The 27,028-nt window shown below is 49.1% G+C and overlaps 1 protein-coding gene across 35 annotated transcripts in view; it reads right to left on the reverse strand.

Moving 5' to 3' along the window:
* The window catches only part of MYO18A (myosin XVIIIA), a 768,001-nt gene that overhangs the window by 59,396 nt on the left and 681,577 nt on the right, over positions 1–27,028 (reverse strand). For all 35 annotated transcript variants that reach the window (XM_085649195.1, XM_085649183.1, XM_085649196.1 and 32 more), the window contains 2 exons: positions 21,465–21,650; positions 14,536–14,675 (listed from right to left, as the gene is read on the reverse strand). In XM_085649195.1, coding sequence (XP_085505321.1) covers positions 14,536–14,675; positions 21,465–21,650 — 326 coding nt within the window. The remainder of the gene's footprint in view (positions 1–14,535; positions 14,676–21,464; positions 21,651–27,028) is intronic.

Below are 27,028 nucleotides of genomic sequence, written 5' to 3' on the forward strand. Positions count from 1 at the left end.
GGAGGTGGATGGTCGCACGCATTTTTTTGACCGTCCCGAGGCGGCTGGGGACTGGTTGGATACTCTGCCTGGGGATCGGGGCCGGGGGGGTGGGGGGGGTGCGGTTGGCGGGGAGGGCGCACCGGATCAGAACTGAGGGGTGAATAGTAGGCCTTGCTCTGGACAACATTTTGGTTACCATTCACTGATCGTGTATGTTCCCCTCCTATGGAGGTCGTACGGGGTCCGTTGGGGGCTTTCCCTCCTCCTCTGGGGGACTAGTTAGTTTTTCATCTATGGGGCGACAGGCACACTGCACTTTGGGGGGGCTGTCTGGGCTCATGCAGGGGTGCAGGGAGGGGGGAGTTCTGTTGGGATGGGTGGGTGGGGGTGGAGTGTTGTTTGTTTGCACCGCAAGGCGAACCCTTTACTGTATTGTTGTTTTTGAGATGCTCTTTGGGGGACGATTGATGGCTTTCATGTATGATGGGGGGTAGGGACCTGACTGTGTTATCATGGAACGTTAATGGACTGGGGGATAGGATTAAGCGTGGTGTGGTCCTGCAGTATCTGAAACGAATTTCACCAGATGTGATCTTCCTGCAGGAGACACACCTCATAGGTAATTCCTTTCATGCCATGAATCGGAGAGGCTATCGCTTGGTGGCCCATTCGGGCTTCACCTCGGGCTCGCGGGGGGTGGGCATCATGATTAAGAACTCGCTCCCATTGGAGATTGATGAGGTGCGCCATGATGAGAGGGGACGTTACACTGGCTTGGTGGGTAGAATGGAGGGCAGAGTGGTCGTTTTTGTATCAGTGTACGTTCCGCCGGGGTTGCAATCTACCACGTTTGCGGACCTGGGGCGCCTCCTCCTTGACCTCCCGGATGGGCTTCTGGTAGTTGGGGGGGACTTTAATGCGGTGGCTTCAGGGTCTATGGATCGTCATCCCCCCAGGGACCTCCCCCGGGCACAGGCGTGGCTGTCCGGCCTCTTAGATACACTAGGATTGGTAGATTGCTGGCGACTAAAGCATCCCGCTCGGCTGCAATACACCTTCCACTCGGGTGCCCATGGTAGCCTCTCGCGGCTTGATTATATCCTTGTTCCTGCGGCCTATGCTGGGAGGGTGGGAGAGGTGCGCCATTTGGCGCGGGGTATTTCAGATCACTCCCCACTACTGCTGCATCTGGATGTCTTCCCGAGGGGGGAGGGCAGGGTGGCCCCAATTAATGCCTGGTACCTGCGCGACTCCACTATTCGAGCCGAATTGATCAAATCCTTGCAGCGGTACTTTGAGGAGAATGTGGGGTCTGTCCCTTCTGCCATCTCCCTTTGGGAGGCTTTTAAGGTAGTTCTTAGGGGGGAGGCCCTCTCCTTTATCTCCCATGCCCGGAGGCGCGAGCGGGAGGCGGTAACCCGGGTGGAGGCCGAAATTACTGAACTAGAGGGTGCCCTGGGGAGCGGGGTGACGGATGCCACACTGCATGTTTTACACCTCAAGCAGGTGGCCTATAGGGCCCTCGTCACGGAGGCGGCCAGGGGCCTCAGTAGAGAGCAACAGGGGCGACTGTATGATGTGGGTGATAAGGCTGGTAAATTGATAGCGTGGTTGGATAAAAAGGAGAGAGCGAGTCGTGTGGTTCCGTTGATCGAGAGGATGGATGGTGTATGTGTCACCGAGCCGGACGCCATTGTCTCCTGCTTCGCGGATTATTTCCGCGAGGTGTATTCCCCGGTTTCTCCCTGCTCGGAGGAGGATTCCCATGCCCTGCTTCGGGACATCGCGCTGCCCTCCCTTTCGGTGGAGGACAGGGATTCGCTGGACGCTCCTCCCACCTCGGACGAAATTGCCCTTGCTATCCGCTCGGTCGCATCTGGCAAGGCCATGGGCCCCAATGGCATTCCTATCGAGCTGTACAAGCTGCGACCGGATGTGCTGGCGCCCCACCTGCGCGCGATGTTCCTGGCGGCCTGCTCGCGGGGTTCCCTTCCGCCGGACCAGCGTCTGGCCACGATCGTGGTGATCCACAAGGAGGGGAGACCCCGTGAGCGGGTCACATCCTATAGGCCTATCTCGCTCTTGAATGCGGAGCCCAAAATCCTCGCCAAGGTGCTGGCCAACCGGCTGGTCGGCGTGGTGGGCGACTTGGTCCACCAAGACCAGTCCGGCTTCATACCCCATCGTAACACGGCCCTTAATCTGCGACGCTTGCACGGGGTGCTCGCGCGTGTCCCGTTCGTGCGGGAACCGGCCATCTTGGCGTCCTTGGATGCCACCATGGCGTTTGATACGCTTGAGTGGCCATACATTTGGGCGATGCTGGCGAAGTTTGGCTTCGGACCGGGCTTCATCAGCTGGGTCAAATTGTTGTATTCCGGCCCATTGGCGCAGGTGGTGGTGAATGGACGAGTTTCGGCCCCATTCGCACTGGGACGGGGTATGCGACAGGGCTGCCCCCTGTCGCCTCTCCTGTTTGCACTGGCCCTGGAGCCCCTGGCGGAGTGGCTGCGGTGGCACCCTTCCATCCGTGGTCTCCGTTGGACCCCCGAGCATGAGGACCGTGTGTCCCTCTACGCTGATGATATCCTTCTATATCTCGCCTCCCCGCGTAAATCACTGATCGTCCTAGTTGATGTTTTGCGCTCATTCGGTCGCAACTCAGGCCTCGTCATCAACTGGGCGAAATCCTGTGTATATGTGCTTGCCGGGGAGGCTCCGGTCCTACCACGGGACTGTCCGATCCAGATCGCCTCCCAGGGGTTTCGGTACCTGGGTATATATATTACTCTGGACCCGGAGGCCCGCTACGAGCGGAATTTGCTGCCCCCCCTCCAGCGCTTGAAAGAGGACGTGGTGCGTTGGCGGCGTCTGCCGCTTTCGCTGCTTGGCCGAGCGGCCTTGTTTAAAATGATGTCGTTGCCGCGCTTTCTGTACGCTCTCCAGAACACTATGGATTTGGTTCCGGCGCGCTACTTCCGAGAGGTGGAGAGTTTGCAGCGTCGCCTGTTCTGGGACGGGAGGCCACGTATCGCCTTGGCTAAATTGACGCTCCCGTGGTACGATGGGGGGGTTGCCCTCCCGGATATTAAACGGTATTACTGGGCCTCCCAGCTAGCTGCGATTAATCATGGCCTTTACGGGCCCGCCCTGAACCCGGCATTTGAAATGGACAAGATGCTCCTGCCCGGTGGCGACTACAATCGGGCGCTTTACTCTGGCGCGCCGGACCCTCGCCTGACGGGACCGACGCATGTCATGGTGCGTGTATGGCACGCGGCTAACGCAGCTATGGGGTGGAAGGACCGTTTGACCCGGGCGTCACCGCTATATGCATCGGCGAGGTTGGGCTCCTTGTGGACCTCGAAGGGCTTCGAGAAATGGGACACGATCGGCATCAGCACAGTGGGAGATCTCTGGACGAGGGGGGGATTCAAAACTTTCGAGATGCTGCAGACGGAGTTTCAGTTGCAAGGCAGTGAGTACTTCCGGTACTTACAAGTCCGCCACGCGCTGGGCTCCGTCTTCCCGGATGTCGCGTCCATTCCGGAGTCTTCCCCCCTGGAGGACAGAGTGCTGGATGGCCATGTCCCAGACAGCACGATCTCCCTTATATACAAAAAACTGATTAACGACCGATCGGGCCTGCTGACTGGCCTCCGCGAGGCCTGGGTTGCCGATGGGCTGGAGTTGGACGACGAGGACTGGATGTCCGCGGTGGCTTCTCCGAAGGAGGTGGCCATCCCGGCTCGCCTTCGCTTCGTCCAGCTTAAGATCCTCCACCGGGTCTATGTGACGGGGCCAAGGCTTCTACGTATGGGCCTAGCTGAGGATGGACTGTGTAAGCGTGGCTGTGGTGCTTTGGCAACTTTCTTGCATATTCTGTGGGAATGCCCAAAGGTGGAGCGATTCTGGCGTGGTGTGCATGAGGTCCTGCGAGTGGTTACGCGTGTCGTGCTGTTGCCTGAAGCGAGGAGATGCTTGCTGAATGTGTGGGAGCCAACTGACTACTCGGTTCCGCAGACGCGGTGGGTGACTCTGGGATACATGATCGCTAAGCGTGACATTGCTCAATTGTGGGGATCCCAGAGGCCTCCGGCGGTGTCGGCCTGGAAAGAACACATGGATTGGTGTATGTTTCGTGAAAAGGTGGTGTATGTTGCGAGGGGTAAGCCTGGGGCGTGGGTGAAAATCTGGGGCCCCTGGAACGCCTATCGCGGGGGTATTTGCGAGCCGCCGCTGCTGCCGGCTGCTTCACCAGCTCCGTCCCCCTAGCCGACCCCCTCCCCCAGCCATGGGCACGTGGTTCCCCAGTCCCTGATCTGTTCTCATTCCCCTCTTCAGAGTTTGGCGATTGGTTGGGGTTCCCCACTTAAGGAGCGCGTGCTGTCACTTGGGATTGCGGGTTGCCTTGCGGGTGTGGTTGTTTTTGTGTTGTTGTGGTTTGACAAAAGGAAACCGTATTGTAGGTTTGGAGTTATGTGGCCTGCACTACTGATATCTCCTGATTTACCCTTTTTGCACCGCCAAGAGATTTTTCTGTATGTATGTCATATGATACTGCTACTCTAGCGGCCGGCCAGACGGTTGTAGGCCCATACTTGTAACTATTTGAGATTGTAATAAACGGTTTAAAAAAAAAAAACAAAAAAAAAAAGCCAACTAACAGGAGGTGGTGTGAAGGTTGACACCAGGCACAGTGTAACACAAAGTCACCACAAGATGTGTCAGGGTAGGCCGGTGTGGCATGAAAAACATACAAGAATTTCATGCCGCATTGGCAACACGCCTCCTAGGAGTGATTGAGGGTCTGGTTCACGAGGATCAATAGGGATTTATGCTGGGCAGATCCACTCGTTTAAACCTTCGACATACCCATAACTGGCTCATGAAGGTACAGGACCGGACCAGCCCGTAGGTGTTCCTATCGTTGGACGCTGAGAAAGCCTTTGACGCGGTTGATTGGCTGTTCCTTAATGCCACCCTGGCTAAACTAGGGTTAGGGCCGAATATTCGTAGCTGGGTTGCACTTCCCTACAACCGGCCGATGGCTACGGTGCGAGTCAACGGAAGGTGCTCGCCACCCTTTCCTATCGAGAGAGGAACGTGTCAGGCATGCCCCCTTTCCCCTATCCTTTTCGCGTTCACCCTTGAACCCTTGGCGTGTGCGATACGGGTACACTCCTCCATCTGTAGTTTCCGTATTGCACCGACGGACACTATGGAGGAAAAGATTTCCTTATATGCCAATGATATCATGATGTATATCTCGCACCCGGCAACAACCATTCCGGCCCTATTTGATTTGATTATGGCAGCTACTCGGGATATAAAATAAACTGGAACAAGGGCACACTTTTCTGCCCGACAGCTACACAAAGTGATTGCCCCCTGCCAGGAGACCTTAGGGTGGTGCAAAGTGGCTTTAAATATCTAGGTAGCTTCATCACCCCCAACCCTGAGGTTTGTAGAAAGGAAAACCTAGGACCTGTCCTTACTAACTTTAGGTCAGATGCGGGACGGTGGAAAGACCGCCCCCTTACCCTCCTGGGTCGTGCGGCCATTTTTAAAAAGATCACCTTGCCTCAACTTCTTTATATTTGAAAAATAACAACCTAGGCAATCTTAAAAGATAAAACTGATTGTGTGTCATAAGGTCAAAAAAGGGAAAACTAAAAACAACAATGAGCATAAAAATAAAAATATATATGTGTTTATTTTGTTAATTACAATCGTTCATAGAAAAGTTGCATAAAAACATCCTAGTATTCTACATATATCTAAACTAAAATCATAACATAAAAAATGATAATAAACATAAAAAAGTTGACAATGTTGTGGCGTGACTGTATATTATTATAAACTCAACTTCTTTATGCCCTGCAGAACTTGTACCACCCCCTTAGCCATGACGTCTTTACAGAGATTGATGACATACTTTGAACGCTACTGTGGCAAGGGGGCCACCCCAGAATCGCACTTAAAACATTGCAGCGTAATCCATACAACGGAGGTATCACCCTCCCTGACATTGAGGCATACTAATGGGCATCTCACTTGATACCCATTAACGAATGGGTACACAAACACGGACAGCACCCCACATATAGACTTGAAAGGGAGGTCATGTTGCCTTATACGCACTTGCACTACCTGTATGGAGGGAAGGGCGGCTCTCGCCTGCTACCTGCGACTCAGGTGACCCTGGCGGCATGGACGAGGGCCACTAGGCGCATGGGCTGGACAGGGCGGGTGACGAAGGCCACCCCACTTTGGGAGGGGACTCGCTTCAGGGAGCTACCTACGCAAGCTCGCTGGGTTTGGGGCCTGGGACCTCCTTGGGATCTCCACAATAGGCAACATATTTGTGAAAGGGGACTTTATACCATGGGCCAAACTTCAACAAGATTATAATATGAGTGACTCGCAATTCCTTAAATACGCTCAGCTGCTCAATGCATGGTTGGCAGAAAACGTTTCATGTGATCAACTTCCGGAATATGCGCCCTTGGAGGGTAGACTCCTGCAAGAGGAGCTAGCCCAGAAGGCGGTCTCATTCACTTACAGAACAATTAACAACAACATTCCTGATGGGCTGGGGAGACTCCAGTTGCGATGGGAGAGCGTGGTAGGTACACCTATCCATTATAGTTAGGGCCTTTTAGCATATTACCCCGTTTTTAACCAATTAGCTAGGAGCAAGAATAAAATATATTTGACCCACTAGTTGATTATTTTAACTCACTTTGTCCCACTCCATTTCACGACACTTGCACTACACATAATTTGTTTCAAGTGCTCCTACGTAATCCGCAAGTCGCAGCCCGCCTCAGTCCGTAGAGGACTGAGAGGACCCCAATGATGAAGCATGTCACCGTGGGGAAACCCTGGTGAGTGAGGGGACTCAAGAAAGGCAAAGTTTTGCCCCTTTCTTCCTTGTTTGGGTGACCTTCGGAAATCCAATTGTTGTTCTGACACCCCCAGGTTAGGTTCTTTTTACCTGATCATTCAGGTTATTTTTGATCAGAGCGTGGTAGGGGCCATGGACGACTTAGACTGGGAGGTAGCGCTAATGCACCTTAGGGAGGTGGCCATAAAGACGAGACTCCGACTCATTCAATTGAAGATACTACATTGATCCTATTACGAAAGAGATATATTACATACGATGGGGAGGGCGGAGTCTCCACTTTGCTTGGCCTGTGCCGCGACCACACGCTGTTTCTTCCACACGATTTGAACATGTCTGGAACTCCAGACTTACTGGGGACAAGTGCTGGGACTACTAGGTACGGTCTTGGGGGTGACGCTACCCGTGGAACCCAGATTCGTGATACTTGGGATACCGAACGAGGTTGACATCACCAGAGCGCAACTGACTGTTGCTTCCTTCGGGTTGGTGGTTGCGAAGAGACATTGCCAAGAAATGGGCGGTGGTAGATATGCCGTCTATGCAGGAATGGACGAGGGGCATGGACATGTATATGATAGTCGAACAGACTTCTTACCGAAGCAGAGGATGCCCCAAGAAATTCCACAAAATTTGGGACCCCTGAAGACGACACTTTAGGCTTGACACAGAGTGAGACACACAACAGTCAGCGCGTTTACTATGCAAGGGTCCCCAACACAGAGGCCTGATGATGCGTTGCCCTCGTGATCTCTGGCAAGGCCCGGACACTACTTTTCCCAGACCCCAGGTCTACATACGGGTTCATGGTGTAATAATACGTGTTGAGAATACTGGTTTACGAGAATCATGGGGAGGGAAGTAGAGACGATCTGGTGTTGGCAAGACAATATATGCATTGATTTGGGACCATGCTTTTGTGGAGATCTTGTGCAAACCTGCACTGCGCTGTTTGTTTTGTCTTAAAAATAAAAATATATTCCGAAAAAAACGCACTCCAAGAGGGGCTTTCTCAGCAAGTTGTTTAATTGTTTTGTGGAGGCCTCTTGGCGCTTAATGAGAGGCCTGGGATGGAACGAGTAATATGACAGCGCAATTCTGGTGCTGGCTATCACCTACACTGGAAACCACTGAGTTTAGGAGCTTTTTCTGAACAGGACCCTTCCAGCAATGGACACCAGGGAAAGTTCCACAGGGCAGGGGGCCGTGGAACGCCCACCTGTCCTAGCCTTGCATGTCTTCCGTGAGAGGGGAAAGTGCCGGCTGAGGGCAAGAGAGATGCCATAGATAGGGGCGGGCAGGAAAAGGTTCAATACTGAATTTAAAGAGGATCATGGCATAACGTTAGGCTCGCATCGGCACCAGAGAAGTAAAATGAATTCCAGATCCAGAGGGCTAGATGGATGATAATTTAAAATTGGATTATTAATGATTTTTTGTTAAGCCGTACAACGCGAAGCGAGTACACTAGAACAGCTGAAGCCTCTCTCCTATTGATTCAGCAAACCCATACTTGACATATGCAAAGAAAGAGCTTCTGGACCGGCCGAACTCTGCTCTGCCACAAGCCTTGCTGCTGCATGAAGGACATATTTAGGACTGGTTAAGGCACTGGGCATTCATGTATGGATCCCGTCTCCGCTTAAAGGTGTGATGAGGCCAGAACTGAGCAGCTGAGTGGAAAACATGGGGTGAAATGTTTGTTTCTTATTTTGCTAAGTAATATAATTAGATCAGTAATAGGCCATTAGGAAGAAGATGAGCTTTTTAATATCATCGCCAGAGGATGCTTTAAGGTACAGCTGGCTTTTGTCTTCATTCCAATGCACTGGCCAGCCAATAAGAGTTTCATTGGCTCCCTTTAGAGAATAAAGATGGGAGGCAAGAGCGTAGAATCTTAAGGTTTAAAGGTACATCATGGTGCCTATGTGATTTGATTCAAGTAAAATGAGATCAGACTTTCAGAATGGAAGCAAACCAATTCGAAAGGCTTCTTGCTAGGCTTACACAGACTGAGGGCATGTGCTGCCGTCCACTATAACAAATGCAGCTGAGAGTTCTAACAGGACTAGGAGGCAAAGAGCTCCACCTTCCACAATATTTAGTGCCTTATTCTGTACCGGCACAGTGCTGATTTTTTAGCTGCATCTTGGATGGAGGCTTGACTCCTATTCTCTTTCTAAGAAATGCCTCTGACTAGACATTTAGATGAAGAGCCAGTGGGAACTGCTCAAAGGTGGTCGTGGTATCCCTACGGATTTGTAAACCACAATAAGGGAGGAGGGATGGAGAGGAAATATTTAACGCGGTCCAGACCAGCACACAACCTCCCTGGACTAACTGGCAAGCAGAAATGGTTTGCCGTTCTGCTACTGCACCAAGAGGTTACCTAGACTTCTTGTTCAATGATATCCACAGATCTAGAGGCCAGGGGGAGAAAAAGATCCCTGTCAAAGAGCCCCAGTTCCTGGAAGGCCTCCTGGTATTGCAGCGCTCACCCAGCAAGGAGCTAGCCCGATGATCAAGCATGCCACCTAGGTGGGTGAGGGCTAGGGCATCCTTTAAATATGGATTCCCCATGATCTGTGGAAGTCATTGAACTAGAAGTCAAGTAAACCTCTTGTTGGAGTAGGGTCGATTTCTCCATTAGGGCACTGGGGCTCAGCTCCTTGCTAATTCGAAACCCTAAGTAAAAATTTACAACATGCACCCATGCAGATTAAACAGGTAGTTTAAAATCGTTACTGTCAGCGCATGGACTCTCTCGCTGCGAGAGCAGGTCAGGCAGTCAGGTACTGTATGATAGCCCAAACAAAACTGCACGTATGGCGCTCCAAGAATGACGCCATGACGTAGGGCTTATCTCATCACAGGCCTAACTGCAATGTAATTGGAGCTGGAAGGCTATCAGCCCCTTTGTGCTGGATATAATGCAGTCCCTAGGCGTTTCCATGCGCAGTCCAGTCCGAGGCCTTGTGGCACATCAATCTTACGGAAATCCGACCCTGTCTGAGTTATTACAGGGAAGACACGTAATTGTATGGGCTGTGGCACTGCTGCTTGGTCCTATAACTTTGCCAGGCCTGCCTTGATTGCATGGCCCGGCTTCCGTAGTTCTGTCTACAGTTCTGAGTCGGAAAAAGCAGTGGTGCAGTCAGTTATCCCAATGTAAGTGCACCTGAATTGGCAAGGCAGCTTGCTCTGCATCCGAGATCCTGGTTTATTTTCAAGTTTAAAGAAAAGGCGCTCCGACAAGCACATCAAAGGTAAAACCTTTCACTTAAAGCCAATCCCAGGGGACCACCAAACAATGCAGTTGGATTGACAGTTGAAATGCCTGTTCTGTTCTCATTTATCGTATCCAGCGAACACCACACATGTATTGTGAAACGAAGGGAAGCCGGTTTGTTTCTTTCTCAATAAGACAACACGTAGAAAAGAGCGGACATTTCCCCTATCACTTCCGTACTATAATTAGATTACTTGATCCGAGGTCTCTTTCCTGTCTCTTGCACTCCTTCTCACTATGTCTCCCCTTTGGTTCCCTGTCTTCCTGACTCTCTCCCATGCCTTTTTTTTTTATCCCAGTATCTCCCCTCCCTCTTTGCTCTCTTTTCCTTGTTGTGAGAAGGTGGTTCTGACCATCTGAGCTGCCCGGATTTTTCGCTTTTTGAACACCTGATTTTTGAGCTTTGGGAGAACCTCATCACTCACGGTAAACTCATGATAAAATGGACTGCAAGTGGGTTCCACCGGTGTCTGCCTTGTGAGATAAGGCCAGTGCGTTGCAGCCTGGGTAAGGGGCATTGGATTGGTTACATGTGGACACGTGTGGGCACTCGTGTAAGGGCTGTGCGGGGGAGATTCTTGTGTGCATCACAGGAGCTGGGTACAGATAGAATGGTGTGGAAGGGACTTTGCAGAGTTGGGTGGTGACATGGAATAGGCCTTATAATGTGGGATGACACATGTAAGGGATAGTCTGTGTGCTTTACTGTTTCACTATGGGAACACTCCATTATTCTCCTCTGGAGACAGAAACCATATGGGGTAGTTTCAGTTCACTAGGGCCTACAAACTCCAGACATGCACCAAAGTACACTGTAAGTTGTGTGAAAAGAATAATTCTGCTATGTCCCAAGCCATATCTGTACTGCTTATGGGTCATCTAGAAATGTCATATTCCTCTGATTAAGCTCAGAACCAGAGCCCGGCCCGGTGTGACCCTGCCAGGCTGGATTAATTACCTTCCCCCCAAGTTGTATCATCAGAAGCCTAGCCCTTCACTGCAAGCATTCCCATGGGCGAAGGTCTTCTCTCCAAGAGGGAGAGATGGGGTGAAGCTTCAGGGCATCAATCAGCAGCTGTCACCCGGTGCCAGGTACCAGGGCTGCTCCAGGCCCGGGCAATGAAGTCAGCCAATGGGGAAAGGGTTTTTTTCAGAGACCATGTGGCATGAGACCCCTGGACAACGCCATCTTGAAGTATCCCAAGGGTCTGTGCAGGATGGAGGGATCAGGGCCAGAGAGGTGATGTGTCAATGCAGGGTAGGGCAGAAGTGCATTCCTACCATCCCGTTGCGTTTTGTCTTAAAAGGTCTTGCACAGGAAGAGGAGCTCTCTTTGGGGTGTGGTCTTGCTGAGGAAGACTGGTGCTGGAGACTGGTGCCATGGGCAGTTGGAAAGAGGAACCCCCTGACTGCCCCAGGACTCTGGACTGGGCCTCTGAGGGAGTCCAGGGCTAGTGAGAGGACGACTGGGCTTCTGGGCTGAGGGAGGAGGGGACCAGAAGTACAGCCAGGTGAAAGTCTGATGCAGAGAGCCAGTGAAGACAGCTCCTTACTGTGTTCACCCTCTTGGAAGCCAGGAGGGCGGCTCCAGGTGGCTAAGGCTGGCCACCAGGAGCGAAACAAGCCTAAGATCGGTGAAATCGGTCCAGTGAGGGACGAGATAGGCACCCCCAGAAGGTAGGCGACCTTTAATCGGACTGACAACGAATCGCATGGGGCTCCGCCGCCGGCCTCCGATGTGCCCCTGGGGTGGGTCAGGTCCCGGGGGCAGCCCCAGAAGGTGGTGACGTCAGGGAGCACCATATCACCCCCGTGAAGGTGCCCATTCGTGGGCCCCAGCTAAGTAAAGTCGGGGAGTGCAGTCGCTCCCTGTGAACTGGCTCCTAGGGGCCCAGGATCCCAAGCCTGAGCCCCTCCGAAGTCGTGGAGCGCTGTCGCGCTCCCAGTGAAGGTGGGTGGGGGCCCAGGACCCTTTCCCTGGGTCCGGGTACAGGAGGGGGGAGTGCTGTTGCACTCTGTTGTAGCGGGGGAAAGGAGGGGGCGGGTTCCATCGCACTCCCCTGAGGCACCGCCCGGCCGCCCGCAGCATCCGTGTCTGAAGGGCCAGCTCCTGTTCACAAGAGCTGGTCTTCTATTCACAAACACAGGATAGGCAGCCACTGAGAAGGAAGCAGGATGTCCTCCTCCCATGCCTGCTCCTTGCCAAATAGGAAGAACCTCAGAAATTGTGTTTCAGTACTTTGAATTCCTGTTTGGCCACACTGGCTGTGGAGCCCATATCTCAATAAAGAAGTAGGAAGGAACAGGAGCTCCCCCACTCATGGTGTGATGGAACATGTGCCTGGCTAGCTGAGAAAGCCAACCTAGCTCACACAGAAAGCAAGGTTCAAACGTCAAGCCAGACAGGAAGTAATCAAACAGAGGTAGGATTACAAGCTAACCCTAAGCAGGTGCTAATATCGCTGGGAGGGTGTGGCGCAGCGTACAGGACGGCGGACTCCGGAGCACAGGGCTCACGGTTCGATCCCCGGCAGACGCTTAGCACCATGTGACTCTGGGCAATAGATCACCTAATTTCCTTAACGGCCCCCAGCGCCTTGAGACCCTTAGGGGTGAGTAGTTTGGGCTTTACAAATACCGGGTTGGTTTTAGTTGGGAGTTGTTCAATATGGAGCTTAAAAAGCTGTGCAAAACAAATGGGCAGACCTGTAAAGTATCTTGAAATAGGTCTCTATGATCAAGTAATTGATTACCACAGGAGATAAAGTGAAATCCTCCTTGTGAATGAAATGTGAACAGTCTTGAGTTATCCCACTAGTGAGTGTATAGGGTCCTGCTTCTTCGAGAAATAGGTAAAGACAGCTCAGTGGAGGGAGTAAAAGAAATCATGCAAGGAACAGAAGAACATGTCTTGATGGGAGAACAACTCTCCATCCCATCACCCAAGAAATAGAAAGACTGCAAGAGTCTATTGAGGCTAATCTCTCATGCATCATAAAAGTATTGCACCCCTTGGATGCAGGGATAAAATTGTCACAGGAGATTGCATGAATGTTGCACAGGATGGTCAGGAGGCCTCATCCACAGCTTACAATAATAAAGCTAGTATCTAAGTAAAGGAATGCCTAAACTCAGGTAGCCTCCTCATAATCAGTTCCTGAAATGCATCGAGGCTGAAGCTGCAAAAAAGCTGGATTGGACAGTCATTGGGCCCTTCCCGAGTCTTTGAGTAAGCCTAGTTTTTATGAGTTTAAAACAATGTAATTATTACACGGACTTTCTCCTCATTCATTTATTCAACAACTTGCAGTAATACATTTCTACCATAAACGTCTTACATAATCTCAGTGGCAGTATGTAGCTAAATAGATGTGAAATAGTACATAAATCAGAGTGGTTTAAGCACCTTCTTTAGAAAATCAGAGCACTTTACATCATCGCCCAATGCAGCACTAGGGAAAACATGCAGTGTCATCTTTAAAGCTGCTAGGTCATACGTGAAAGTATGTCTGGGGAAGAAGAACGAAACAGCCACGCACACCCCCAAAGAGAGATTCACAAAGACAACCTGATACACACCCTCGTGTGGAGAGATTAAAAAATCCAGCTTGTTACACAGCCGCTCACTGAGAGATTCACATGAACAGTCCTTTACATTCCCACATACAGAGACTCAACTGGGCAGACATTTGCAGACTTCTGGAACAGAGAGATTCAGAGAGACAGCCCTTTATATACCCTGCAGGAGGAGAATTACATGAATAGCCATTTACAGACCATCGTACAGAGACAGAGTGAAACAAGGAGTGAGTTATCTTCTCTCCTACAGAGAGATTTATATGAGCCTCCTGGTACTCGCATAAAGAGGTTCACTCTCTGCGGACACAAACGGAATGCAAGTGAAGAGGAAATTCTGAACAAGCGGGGAGATTCACATGGTCCGCTTTGCACAGGGGCGAGAACCATGTGTTGGGAACTGAAATTTGCGAGAGCACTGACACCTATGTACCGATGCTTATATAAGAGAGAAAGGGATCTGTAAGCCCATTGTATGCAAACCCCTATCCAGAGTAGGAGACGTGAGTTAGCAGGATGCTTTGTAAAGTCCCTGACAGAGGTAAGAAAGAGACCTGTGAGTGTGCTAGCAGCTCTGTGAGACCCCCAGAGAGAACAGAACAGCAGCTACAGGGTGCTAGCAGCTCTGTAAGACCCCCAGAGAGAACAGAACAGCAGCTACAGGGTGCTAGCAGCTCTGTACAGACCCTCACGTGGAGATAGCTGTGATTGAACTGGCAGCCCTATACCAACCAGTCCGGAGGGGAGATGCATTGGTGGGGCTGCTGAGAACTCTTACCTGTTGATGAGATCTTCATTGTCCTCGCTCTCCATTTCATCCTCAATGGCAGCTTGCAGGTCACCAATCCTCTTAAATGCCAGCTTCAGGTCTGCCTGCAGGCTCTGATTGGCTGCCTCTAAGCTCTCCAAGTCCATTTCCTGAAAACGAAAGAATGTCAGCATTCAATTATCAACACCTTACTACTGGAACACCCCCCGCCCCCAAGCCCCGCAAGACCAGAGCATCCTTTTGCATCTGGCCTTCTCTTCCTTAATCAGTTTACTTCCCTTTACAAACATAAACCATTAGGAAACACTGACCAGCTTCTGCTCTATGCAGACTTGGTGGTATAGAGGAAGGTTCTCGCCTCTCAGCCATTTTCTCGCTCGCGCTCACTAACAGCCTGTGCTCACCAGATGTTGCACCTTGCAGTTAAGAGTTGCCTTCCTGCACGAAATTGACTCCTACCTCATACTCAAATATACAAACATACATTTAGTAAGGACTCACAGAAGCCTAGCTTGGGATTCCGCTGCCCACCCAAGCCAAGAGACTTAGAAGCGCTGCCTATCCATTCTAGGTAGTGAAGGGATACAACTCAAGAGCTGTTTGTACCACCTGTCCCAGGGGAGAGGTGAGTCTGCACACAAAGGATGATTTTTGGACTCCTGAGAGGACACTCATCTGGGCTATGTGAGGTCAGTGTGTCTGGAAAGGGCAATGGTCTGGGCTGAGTCTGGGTGAGTCTGGGTCAGTCTGATTGTGAAGGGGCTGACTGTTCTTGTGTCGGCAAGAATTCCTGAATACAAGCAAGTACTGGTGCTCTGAATTGCGTGACAAAATATTTTTACGGAATGTGATAACAATACCAAATATGCATTAGTTTAACCCCTGCTGAGTGACCCTTGGCAGGGCTGCGGTCTTACCGGGCGCACTTACCTCCGTATCCTGCTCCACTCACGAACCCTCAACATGCCGGAATGGTGAACTATGTGGAGGTGAAGCTTAGTGCACGAAGCACCCGTGCCCCTCCCCCGCAGCACCAGTGAGGAAAGAAGACCGTGATCAAAAGCGCGACCGTCCATGAAGCGGGCGCCATGTTGTTATGTTGTTAAAATAAAAGCCCAGCAGCGTCCAAAATTATATAAACACATTTTGTACAATTTAAATGGCAACACAAGCGGAAACTCAGGAAGCAGTAAAAATGTATTAGGGAGGGAAACGCATGAACGTGAGTCAACACAAGCCCGAGGCAGACCTTAACATAAAAATTGTGCCATAAAGGAACATAAATTTAAAAAAATGTAAGACCACATGTAGCAGGGGCAGTTTGCAGGGAGGATATAAAACAACAAAAGGCGGGAGTAACTAGACATGTTGAAGGCAGGGACGACAACAAATGAAATACGAGAAGGGGCTTCAAGCCACAGTGTACATTACAGCATGCACTGCCCAGAATCAACCTAAAAAGGGCTATGATGCGGCCAGCGCAGGCCACATCATAGCAGTTTATTATGTTAGGAGGGGCAGGAAAATAAAGTCATAAGTATCAATGAGAGAGAGAGGAACGTGAGAGCTAGTTCACTTCCCCTAAAGGTATACAAATAATCAACAAGAACTAGCCTATGAATGAAAGCAGTTTGTGTGTTTTCTCAAGTAGAGGAAAAGTCTGTTTCTTATGAAAGTCCTCACCCACCAACCTAGTTGGTGGCATACTTCATCATCGGGCCCCACCCGGTGACACAGTGTGTGCCCCGGGTGTGCTATGACGCCTGTTTACAGCGGAGCGGGTATTGGTAAGTGAGTGTGCAGTGGTGGTGTGTGCGTGTAGGTTAAAAGACTGTCCTTGGGTCCCACTACCCAGGAGGGTTAATTTATTGGTGGGCCTTTGGCAGGTTTTAAAAACAAAGCGGCGGATGTACTTGGAGAGTACTATGGTCTCCCTCATCCACTATGGTCAACATGTTTCAGCCAGGCCGCATATTAATCTGGCTTTCATCAGGACCTTAAATGTGAAAAAAGTGAAGAGTGATTAAAACGAGGTCGGACCGACGGAGTTTCCATGCCAGCCAAGTAGGTCTCAATGCGGGCCGCTAGCTTTGATGAAAGTGTGACTACAAGCCGGACCCCGTTGCCGGAAAGTCATGAGGCTCGCTCTGACATTAGCAGAGTACCTATCACAAGAGGAAATCCTCCTCTAACCCATAGCGCACCTTAGAGAGTGCATCACATACTTGGTCACATAAACACTATTGACCTCGTTTTAATCACTCTTCACTTTTTTCACATTTAAGGTCCTGATGAAAGCCAGATTAATATGCGGCCTGGCTGAAACATGTTGACCATAGTGGATGAGGGAGACCAAAGTACTCTCCAAGTACATCCACCGCTTTGTTTTTAAATACTGTCAAAGGCCCACCAATAAATTAACCCTCCTGGTTAGTGGGACCTAAGAACAGTCTTTTAGCCTACACACACAGACCACCACTGCACACTCACTTACCAATACCCGCTCCGCTCTAAATAGGCGTCGTAGCATACCCGGGGCACACTCAGTGCCACCGGGTTGGGCCCGATGATGAAGCATGCCACCAACTAGGTTGGTGGGTGAGGGCTTTCATAAGAAACAGACGTTTCCTCTACTTGAGAAAACACACAACCTGCTTTCATTCTTAGGCTAGCTCTTGTTGATTATTTGTATAGGAAAATAAAGTCAACATGGGGGGTGAAGAGACTCGGTGTCGGCTCAACATCCTGTGATTGAGCTTTCAGCCACGCCGAACAGCAGAAGTGCTGCTAGACCACATGCCTGAAAGACATTCACTTTGACCAGGCCAATAGCTCTGGCATTACCTAGGCATATTGGCTTTTCCAATGCTTGTTCTCCTTGCTGTGTGGGGAACTCCATAAATCTTATTCCCTAGGCAGCTGCAAAGTGTGCACTACAACATGCTGGGAAGGCAAGAACGCATCTTTCTGTCCAGCCACAGAATATCCCTGCTCAGGAAATCAGGACAGTGGCTCTCAAATGGACATCTTAGCATGCCCGAGCGAGAGAAAGCCCACCAAGATGCAGACAGCCATTGATAAGAGCCAACTATTTGAGCCTTAAGACTGAAAATGGTAGCTCAAATGTCATGCACTGAGAATATGGGCTGGTGCGCCACTCTAGCAATTTAACTACTACACTGAACTGGACCAACATGGAATATTGGCGCTTTCTGGGCCAGAACTACTTGCTTTCACTGGAACTAAGTCTGAAATTCTGCCTGTGACCTTGGCAATGTCTATTCAATTGCTGACTTAAGTATTGCCAGAAAAGATAGCTCATCCTAGCTTAGCAGAATAAGAAGCTTGTTGAGGACCCCAGAGACCCTTCGCAGTGGACTATCTAAAAATGAGGTACATGTGACCTGCCCCTCAAGTTTAGGCCTGGTTTTCAAACACGTTCCTGTGCACCCAATTTCGGGCACACACTCGTCCCTGTCACGCATGCCTCGAATAACTTGATTTAACTCAATCAGACTTTGGCTTATGTCTATAAATAATGCAATACGTATTTCGGTAGTGAAACTCCGAGGAGTAGTACATTGTTCAGTAGTGAAACACCAATGGGAACCTTTTGACATTGACAAGTGGGTCTTCTCTCTTCAGTAGCCCAACGAACATCTTAATACATGTCAATCTTTAAAGACTTTCAGCACTTGCCAGAAAACCGAAGCTAACCGTGGTGCTGAACTATCATAGACTAACACTGGCTCATTGTTTCCAAAAACAGGCGTTCAGCCAAACTGAACTAGAGAACAATACATTGAACTAATCTACATACCGTAAAAGAAGGCAGTAATGCAAATGTTATATTTTGCAGTATCTCTTGAATTTATCCATAGAATTAGGAGTACCATCAAACCCCTCTATTTTCAGAACATACGACGACCCAGCGATCAAAGAGAGTCATGGTAGTTTGGAGGCCCAACCGTCCTTCTCAGACCAACTACCCAGTATCTCAAACAGGAGGGAAAACACACAGTCTTAAAATTGATACTGATTGGTAGACCCTACAACTTCAGGATCTATGTAAAAGCGCAACAAATGCCACTGTGCAGTAGATCTTGTTTAATGCCAGGGGCAGTCTGCCAGTGGCTGTGCTGCAGGCCTTTGTTTAGGCAGTTCCTTCTTCCTGTTGGGAAGTGCCCAGGATTTCTGTGTCTCAAATCCTACCAGGCTGCACTGGGACCAAGGGGTGGGCACATGCACTAAGAAGAAAGTTAATTAAGGCACAAACTGAAGTGTAAACATTTTTCTTTGACAATTTTACATTCTACCGCAGGCTGATGTCGACATAGCTCCATCAGTCTCTCCTATGACAAGGACTTACAACTCTTGGCAGAAGAGAGTTGTTTAACATAAATAATAAGTGTGGCTTAGCCAAGGCAGGATATCTGACCATCCTGACTAGCTGAGGCTCCCTGGTGCACTTCTTTTACCGTCTGAACTGTAAACTAAAAGTGTTATAGGGTCTCCATTGCCAATTAGCCTATTTTTGATGCTTTACATGTCTATACAAGTTTGATAAAACAGAATTACTTTTTCATATACATTTACTTTTTTTCCCGATCCAGCTCCATGTCCCAATTAGGGTCCCAACCCGGATCAAAATTGTCCGGAAACCTGGGTAATGGCGTAGGAGGGACGAATGGGAACCATTGCGGCGCCGGGAACGGAGCAGCGGGAGGCGCCAGGGCCTGAGCAGCCAGCAGAGGACACTGCAGCGCCGGGGTCTGAGCCGCCGGTGGAGGAACGTGCGGCGCCGGTGGCGGAGCCAGCGGCAAGCAAGGGCCCTCAACAGGGACCGCGGGGCCCAAAGGCGCGCTGGCGGGAGCCCGAGGCCTGAAAAGGCGGTCCTGGCAGCAAGAAATTCTTGCACCTGGGCCGGAGTCGCCGACGGACCCGGATAAGGTGGGTAGGCCGCGGGACTCTCAGGCTCCAACGGAGCCACAGAGTGTGAAGACTTCGACCACTAGGAGCGATGATGATGGCTCCACGGTCGGTCCCTCGAGCGACCCCTGGACCTCTAATAGTGCGGAGACGACTGCCGGGCCTCCAGCAGCTTTCGGGACCACTCCCGCAAAGCCTTTGGAGCCATGGCCAGACAGTCGGAACATGACCGGGAGTCATGGTCGCGCTCCAGACAGTAGAGACAGACACCATGGGGGTTGGCCACCAACATCGTTCAATCACAGGCCCTACAGGATTTAAACCGAGGCATCCCTACGCGGCACCAGGTATCAAAAACTCAAAGAAGTAGAGACAAAAGTCTCAAAAAAGTTAGTCAAAAAGTGACTAGGGTATGTGCTCTAACCGGATCTGCGCTTGCTGGCGCGGAAAAAGAAAGAACTGACGTCACATAGGTGGCGCCTAAGTAGTCTCTGTGATGTCATCTCGGCGCTTACGACGCCAGCGATGGACGCGGAGCCACACGACGCCACCTACCGACGTGCAGGGGTACTTCTGACGAAAAACTTTCCATATCCAGTATGACGCCTGGGGATATTCTAAGGTAAGGAATCTATCACTAATGTGTCTCTTTCAGATACAACAAAATTACTTTTTCATTCAGACATTTACTTTGACCGTAGGCTTTTTATCTCTTACTCAAGACAATTGTATCTTTATTGCTAATGGTTCTGAACAGGCTTAAATAAGCACAGTGACATGAACCTGGGTGGACTGAACACATAGCTCGCAGAAAAAGCAAAGGAACTTGGACTCATCCTTTACAGCAATGTCGTCTTCAGAATTCATGTTGTCAATAAGACCCAGACAGCATGGTGCCAGATATCTCCTGAAGTGGATTTCAGAAAAACCATACAAGCCCTTGTCCTCTCCGACAAAGACAATGGCAGGGTGCTCTCAAGTCTCCATCAGCAAGCCCAGCTTCCACATGACTCACTGAAAAGCATCCTACACACTGACTGAGACTTGAAGGAAAGACCAATGCACACTGACACCGACTCATTCTCCAGACCTTGCTCATCATCAAGATCTTCTCTGCCATCTACAAAGCAGTAACTATGTCCCCTACAAAGAAGTAACTATCAATGATGTGCCCATCCTTGCCAAAATAAATAACAGGGACCAAAGCGAAGAAAAAAGACTTGACTGGAAATAAAACGATGCAAAAAACAGACCAGAAGATGAACAACCTAATGCTATTCCCCAGAATCGTGCATACCAGATTCTCTTCATCTTTTTTCACTTTAGAAAGGAGATGAGCTTGCATCTTTTCGAAGAGCATATTTTCAGTCACCCACAAGAATCCTCTCAGATCCTCAACTCCGCATGGATAGCGTGCAAGAGCCCCTCCAATTGGACCCCACTATTTACATAATCACGAATCATTCACACTACACAATGTGAAGGGTCTTATGTACATTATGTTTCTATATATAGAAAATCTGCCGATTCCTTTATCCCTAGCACTTGTGGCAGGAACGGACCTTTGACTGAACCCAAACTGCCTACAGTAGAGCAAAGAGTAATTCAAAAACATACCAACCCATCTCTATGAGCCAACGCTTTTAAGGATGTTGTGTAAGCTCATCTAAAACCCTCAGCCATGTGTTACCGTCACCCCTCTCCTCTGTCAATGAGTTCCACACAAAGGTGCTGGACTGGCTCATGTTTTTTGGGAGTGGCCTGTGTCTGCTGGCATGCATTTGCTCACATGCATTCTCCATATATCCTCTTTGCCCTTCAGCCTGCATTCACCAGTTTATCCCTCTTTCAGCTTCCCTCTAACCTCAATGTGAGGTCATTCCACACACAAATAGCTTGAGCACTCACCAGCGCCTACTCATTGTGAACTACCCATTAAAAATAAGATTGCTCTCAAGTGACCAACTAGTCGTCCCTCCATCCCACTCATATTAGATCCATTCACTCACCAATTCATGCTTCTTCCGGCTCGCCTCCAACTCTTTCTTTCCTAGCTCTGCCGTCTCCTCCTTCATGTCACGGATCTGCCGCTGCAGGCGCTTATTCTGCTCCTTCTCGCGGTTCTCAGCTGCCAGCTTCTGGTCCCGGTCCTCTGTCAATTTCTCCATGTTCTCCTTGAGGCGAGAGGCTAAGCTCTGTGGAACAGACAAAACAGGGAATGGACATGTGAGGTTTACTTAAGAAGATGAAAAAGAACTCAGGGTTTTAAGAGAGGACCCATGGTCTAATGTCAAAGAAGCAGACCCATGGGCCCAAGAGCCAAGGGGGTAGGGCTGATTCAAGCTTGCAGTAGACATCTCTTGACACATGGAGCACATAAAAACCATGGACGGCGAGAAGAGGTCACATCATCTGGATAGATAACCAATGCACTTCATTATAGTGAGTTCACCGCTATGGTGAATCGTTATGGCACATGGACAAAGAGTAATTAGTCATGGACACAAGATCAAAGGGGTAGCTCTCTGTCAACCAGAGGTGAGTAAAACGGGTGAATGATATTAGTAAGCGTACACCACAGAAATCAGGGCTTTCTCATCTAAACACTTCTTTCTGTCCTATGCCACAGACATCCGAGTGACCACACTCAGCCACTCCTATCTCCACTGTACTCTTTCAACCCAAAGCAGGATGCTGTTTTTCATCATTCTCTTGATGCCTGCTTCATATCGTACACAGGTGCTGTTGGTGCTAAGGGGAGGACAGACCCTGACAGTGCCGGACAGGCATATCAATATTCATACACAGAGAATAATCACAGCTGCACGCAGCAATTACTCACACACATCACCGCGCTGCACAGAGCCAAATTCATTTCCCGCTGGGCGATAATGGGAGTAATGAGGCCTGAGTACTGGGAGGGAGCTGGGTATCCCAGGACACAGGGATGAAGCCAGTTTGCACGCTCAGAGAAAGGTATTTAATGCATATTTTACAAAGGGAGAAGAATGAGGAAGAGCAGGGTGAACACTGAATGGAATGTGAGGGATGCATTTTGTCCACTTTGCACTGTAGATGATAGCAGCATGTCTACTTGGACAAACGTGGGGGATAATAGCTTGTCAAAGCTTATAAAAATGAAGGCGCTTTCCCTCTTCAGAAAATCGGAGAATGCAGCTTGTCCACTCAGGAAACAAGCATTGTAAATGCAATAGGTCTCGCCTTTGATTAAGTTAAAGCCATTTGCTTTGCTAATGGTATTGTGTAGCAAAGCAAATGGCTTTAACTTAATGAAAGGCGAGATCTATTGCATTTGTAATGCTTTTTTTTTTTTTTTTGCGAGTTCTTCCGACTGCATGCATGGTACCTGCCAAACCCAGCCGTATTCCTCAGAGAGTTGGTGAAACGGCTGCCGTCATTCCTTCTCATGAGGACGAAAGTGGCTTGCTGGTGACTACAGTGCACCGACGTGAGTATGGTAATAAGAAGGGGAAAGTAATCTGTCAAATTATGTTGTGAAAGATTTTTACCCCAGAGATGTTTTTTTACAAGAATGCCATTACAGTGCAGCGCCAAGCACTGATGGAACGCGCACACAGGTACAGCGCCAAGCACTCATGGTAATAACACACCTTCGTGTTAATTGCAAAGTGATGCAAAGTTTTATATTTACCAGTTTTCAGTCAATCCTTATCTTGGATATTTTGCAATAATAAAACGCTGAGCTTAGCAGTTCCATGGCCTGCATCTGTGTTACTCAAGATAAAACGTATAGAACACAGGCTTTGAAAACAGTTTATCTTTCCATATGTACTCTCGAGAAGAGCCGCAATCTCTCCAACTTTTATCTCTTCAATACAGAACTAATGCTGTAGTCTGATTGTACCAAGCTTCAATGTGCTCATGCATGTAAACGCCATCATGCACAAAGGTGCGCTGGCTATATGTGTAGTGTGAATGTTTAACCTGCTGTATTGCGCTGCAAGCATGGGGAATAAATGAGGGCTTATATCTAGGCAGTAGAAGAAACCTACAAAGAGAACTTAATTTCCTATCAACCATCTGCACTGAAAGGGACGTCACTGGATTTCCGATCATCCATCGTACAGGAAGTGACATAACTGGTTTCCGTTTCCCGCCCACCGCACCCTGCACTCCTCCTCTTTCCCACGAACTACTTAATGGCAGCTGCAAAACGGATGATGAAAGGATGCGTGCAGCAGGCGCAGCTGCGCCTATCTGCACCTGTTTGTTTTGAATTATGTGGTGCAGAATGGAAATGAGTGGAGCTGAATTGCGTGGCGTGGAACTGGGTGGTATTTTAAGTGAAATTATGCTGATGGGAATTATGTGGCATGGTGTGGAGTGTATTTGTATGGATGGTTTCTTTGTGGCATAGTGGTTTTATGAGGGATGTATTTAACTGGTATTTAGTAGAGTGTAATTAGGTGGCAATGATTAATGTGCACCTATGTGCAAAGGCTATATTGAATGTACTTTATTATCCTTTATGAATAACAGTAAAGACAGCTGAAAGAAGGACTGTCAAAATTATGTGTGTTTGCAGGGCCTGTTTTAGCCTTAGTAAGTTGTTGGATGCAAAGTTACCAGACAGGACCACCACAACATTTCCAAAAAAATAAATAAACACAGATCCTGGAGATGCTGCCAGAAAGAGTACTTAAATGAAGGGTTTCAGGTGATATTACAATTTGGATGCAGCACTTTAAATCATCCCTTGCCCATGAATTGGAAAAGAAATAATTTTTTTAACATAATTTAGGTGGCAAATGCAGGTTTAATGAATAAAAGCTTCAGCAGCATTTCAAATGTTTAAAAATGCAAACTCTAAACATGTTTCTTGAACTAGGATCAGAACTCAGACATACAAAGTGCACAGTAATCTAAATACAAAGTCTTGATCTGCTAGTGTGCTGGGTTTATGACACTGCCCTGGTGACATTACATGAAGTCTAATGGCTCACTGTAGGAGGGTGGAGTAACAGACGAAGCCATATATCTCGGCAGGGAGCTCATTTATGGAAAAGAGCCACCTAGCGAAGCAAAGAGGCCCAGCTCGGCAGGCGCTCATGTGAGAAAATAAATAGCTGTTGTGTGTGAAAAGTCTGGCAGAGCAGAAAGAATACAGAGGAGCAGGACAGCATCCCAGGTCCGTCATGTGGGGGAAGTGCACGGAGCAGAGAGGCACACTGGCGAGAGAGCCATAAAAGCACAGGGGAAGAGCAACAGAAAGGAGACCTCTGAAACAGCCCTGCCGCTGTGCATCGGGGTTGAACTAATGCCAATTAAGTCATTTTCCCCTCATTCCAGCTCAAAAATGAGAAATATTAAGCAATAAATCTTACAGGCAATAAATAAATTAATAGTGCGTTAAACACAAAACAAGTACAACAAAAAGCACCCGTAAATGGTGCCTCAAAATAATGTGACCGTTGCGTTTCAAAATCGGAATGTTTTTATTTATGTAGCTAAAAGAAAGCACTGCTTTGTTAATTTGCACAAGCACAGTGGCACACAATAATGGGTGCAGACTGCAAATAAACAGCGTGCTGCATTGTGAAATTTTGAAGAGTGCTTCACTTTTGCAGTTGACCTCGAGGCAAACGCTTTCGAGGAATACAAACCGCTGCAGTGCTGGGGCCAAGGTGCCCTCTGTTAGCCTCAGTCGGGGGCACACACGAGTGTACCATTAAGGACCCCAGCAGTGGAGTAGCGGGGGGGGCAGCGAGGATCTGCATCATGCAGCTGAAGTGCTCCCTGGAGTCAAAGTGCAGCAGCAGTAACCTAAAAAGTGTGAGGAAGAGCGGCTTCTTGTGCAGGCACACAAGAGGTTTTCGTGCAGCTGGGGCCGGGAGAGATGCCCAAGGAGCTGGCCCAAGTACTAGGAGATTGAAAAGAAGTGGCACAGCAGGCCGCCCATGCGCAGCATTTCGCTTGACTCCTCTAAGTAACAAGATGAAATCAAATGTAAAACCATGATGGAGTAGCGTTTATTGCTGTTTTTTATAGCGCGAACTCCACACAAAGATATTGGATCACTGTGCATGAGCACCGGTTAAATTACACAAGATCACATTCATGTTCTGAGGCACGGGGAGAAGTGATGTGCCCAGAATCACAGGATTTAGAGGACGCTGAGATTCAATCATGGTTCTCAAATTCTGATAAAGCAAGTAACACTACACCTACAATAAGCCAGGGCTATTGGCTTTGCCAATGGTTGTTGTTTGTGTAAGATAAATCAGCAACTACTACGTCTTCCTTGTATATAACATTGAAAATGCTTCCGTTCTGAAATGATGAGACTGAAAGAACTATAACGAGTCTCCTTAAAGTTACCTCAAAAGCAGTGACGAGTGGCACTGCTGCAGAGGTAAGATTTTATTTTTTTCACTCTGAGGGCAAAAATGGAGAGCCCGATAGAGATCCGGTTTGGCAACTGCTTTATAGAACTCCCTGTGCAGAGCACCGGCTGGATTCGGCCCACTTACAGCTCTGGCTCTCACCTGTAGGAGGATGGAACCCAGCAGGGACCACAGCTCCTGACGCATTCGTGATTACGCAGCACACACAACACTGGCAGTAAAAGCGTGTCCTAGCCGGCTGTGCCCCTGCATCTGTGGGAGACTAGGACAACTAACGGCGACACTGAATCAGTTTTGGTGCAGGTCACTTCACACAGAGGCCCAGAGCTCTGCGCATGCTACTACAAGCAAGATTAGCCAGGACGGAAGGCAACCCCAGCAGGCCAACCAGCAAGATGAAAACAAATGTAAAACCATGATGGAGTAGCTTTTATTGCATCTGGGAGATTGAAAAGAAGTGGCACAGCATGCCGCCCATGCGCAGCTATTTGCTTGACTCCTCTAAGTAACAAGATGAAAACAAATGAAAAACAATGATGGAGTAGCGTTTATTGCAGTTGTATATAACGCGAACTCCACACAAAGATATTGGATCACTGTGCATGAGCACCGGTTAAATTACACAAGATCACATTAATGTTTTGAGGCACGGGGAGAAGTGATGTGCCCAGAATCACAGGATTTAGAGCACGCCGAGATTCAATCATGGCTCTCAAATTCCAAATTCTGCAGTTCTGGTTGTAACGCCACAGTCAACCGTGCAGCTGGACACACATGGAGATTAAGACGCACAGCGCCATTAAACGGAGCCTTGCTGGTGGTCGTGTACGACAACTTGTATTTTGCTGCTTCTATCATCGCATACAGATATATAATACTGATAAAGCAAGTAACATTTCACCTACAACACTGCCGCTTCCTTGTATGGAAAAGCACTTCAAACGCCGGGGCCTCTTCCAACGCGCATTCCTCCTCTCAGCTGAGCCTGGACTGCCTTAGTCCTACACTATAACACCCCCCCCAATAAAACAAGCGCGGTCCCGAAAGTGAAAGAGGACTGCGCTGCAGCTGGAGCATGGGGATTTCTTGTCTTTATGGGGCCATGTGTTTTAGAAACACATGGCCCCATAAAGGTAAGAAAGTGCTTTGGGACAGCAGCAAAGCAGGCCACCGAGTCCGAATCTGAG

The sequence above is a fragment of the Triturus cristatus genome, chromosome 3_2 (assembly GCF_964204655.1).
Source record: "Triturus cristatus chromosome 3_2, aTriCri1.1, whole genome shotgun sequence".
Lineage (NCBI taxonomy): Eukaryota > Metazoa > Chordata > Amphibia > Caudata > Salamandridae > Triturus > Triturus cristatus.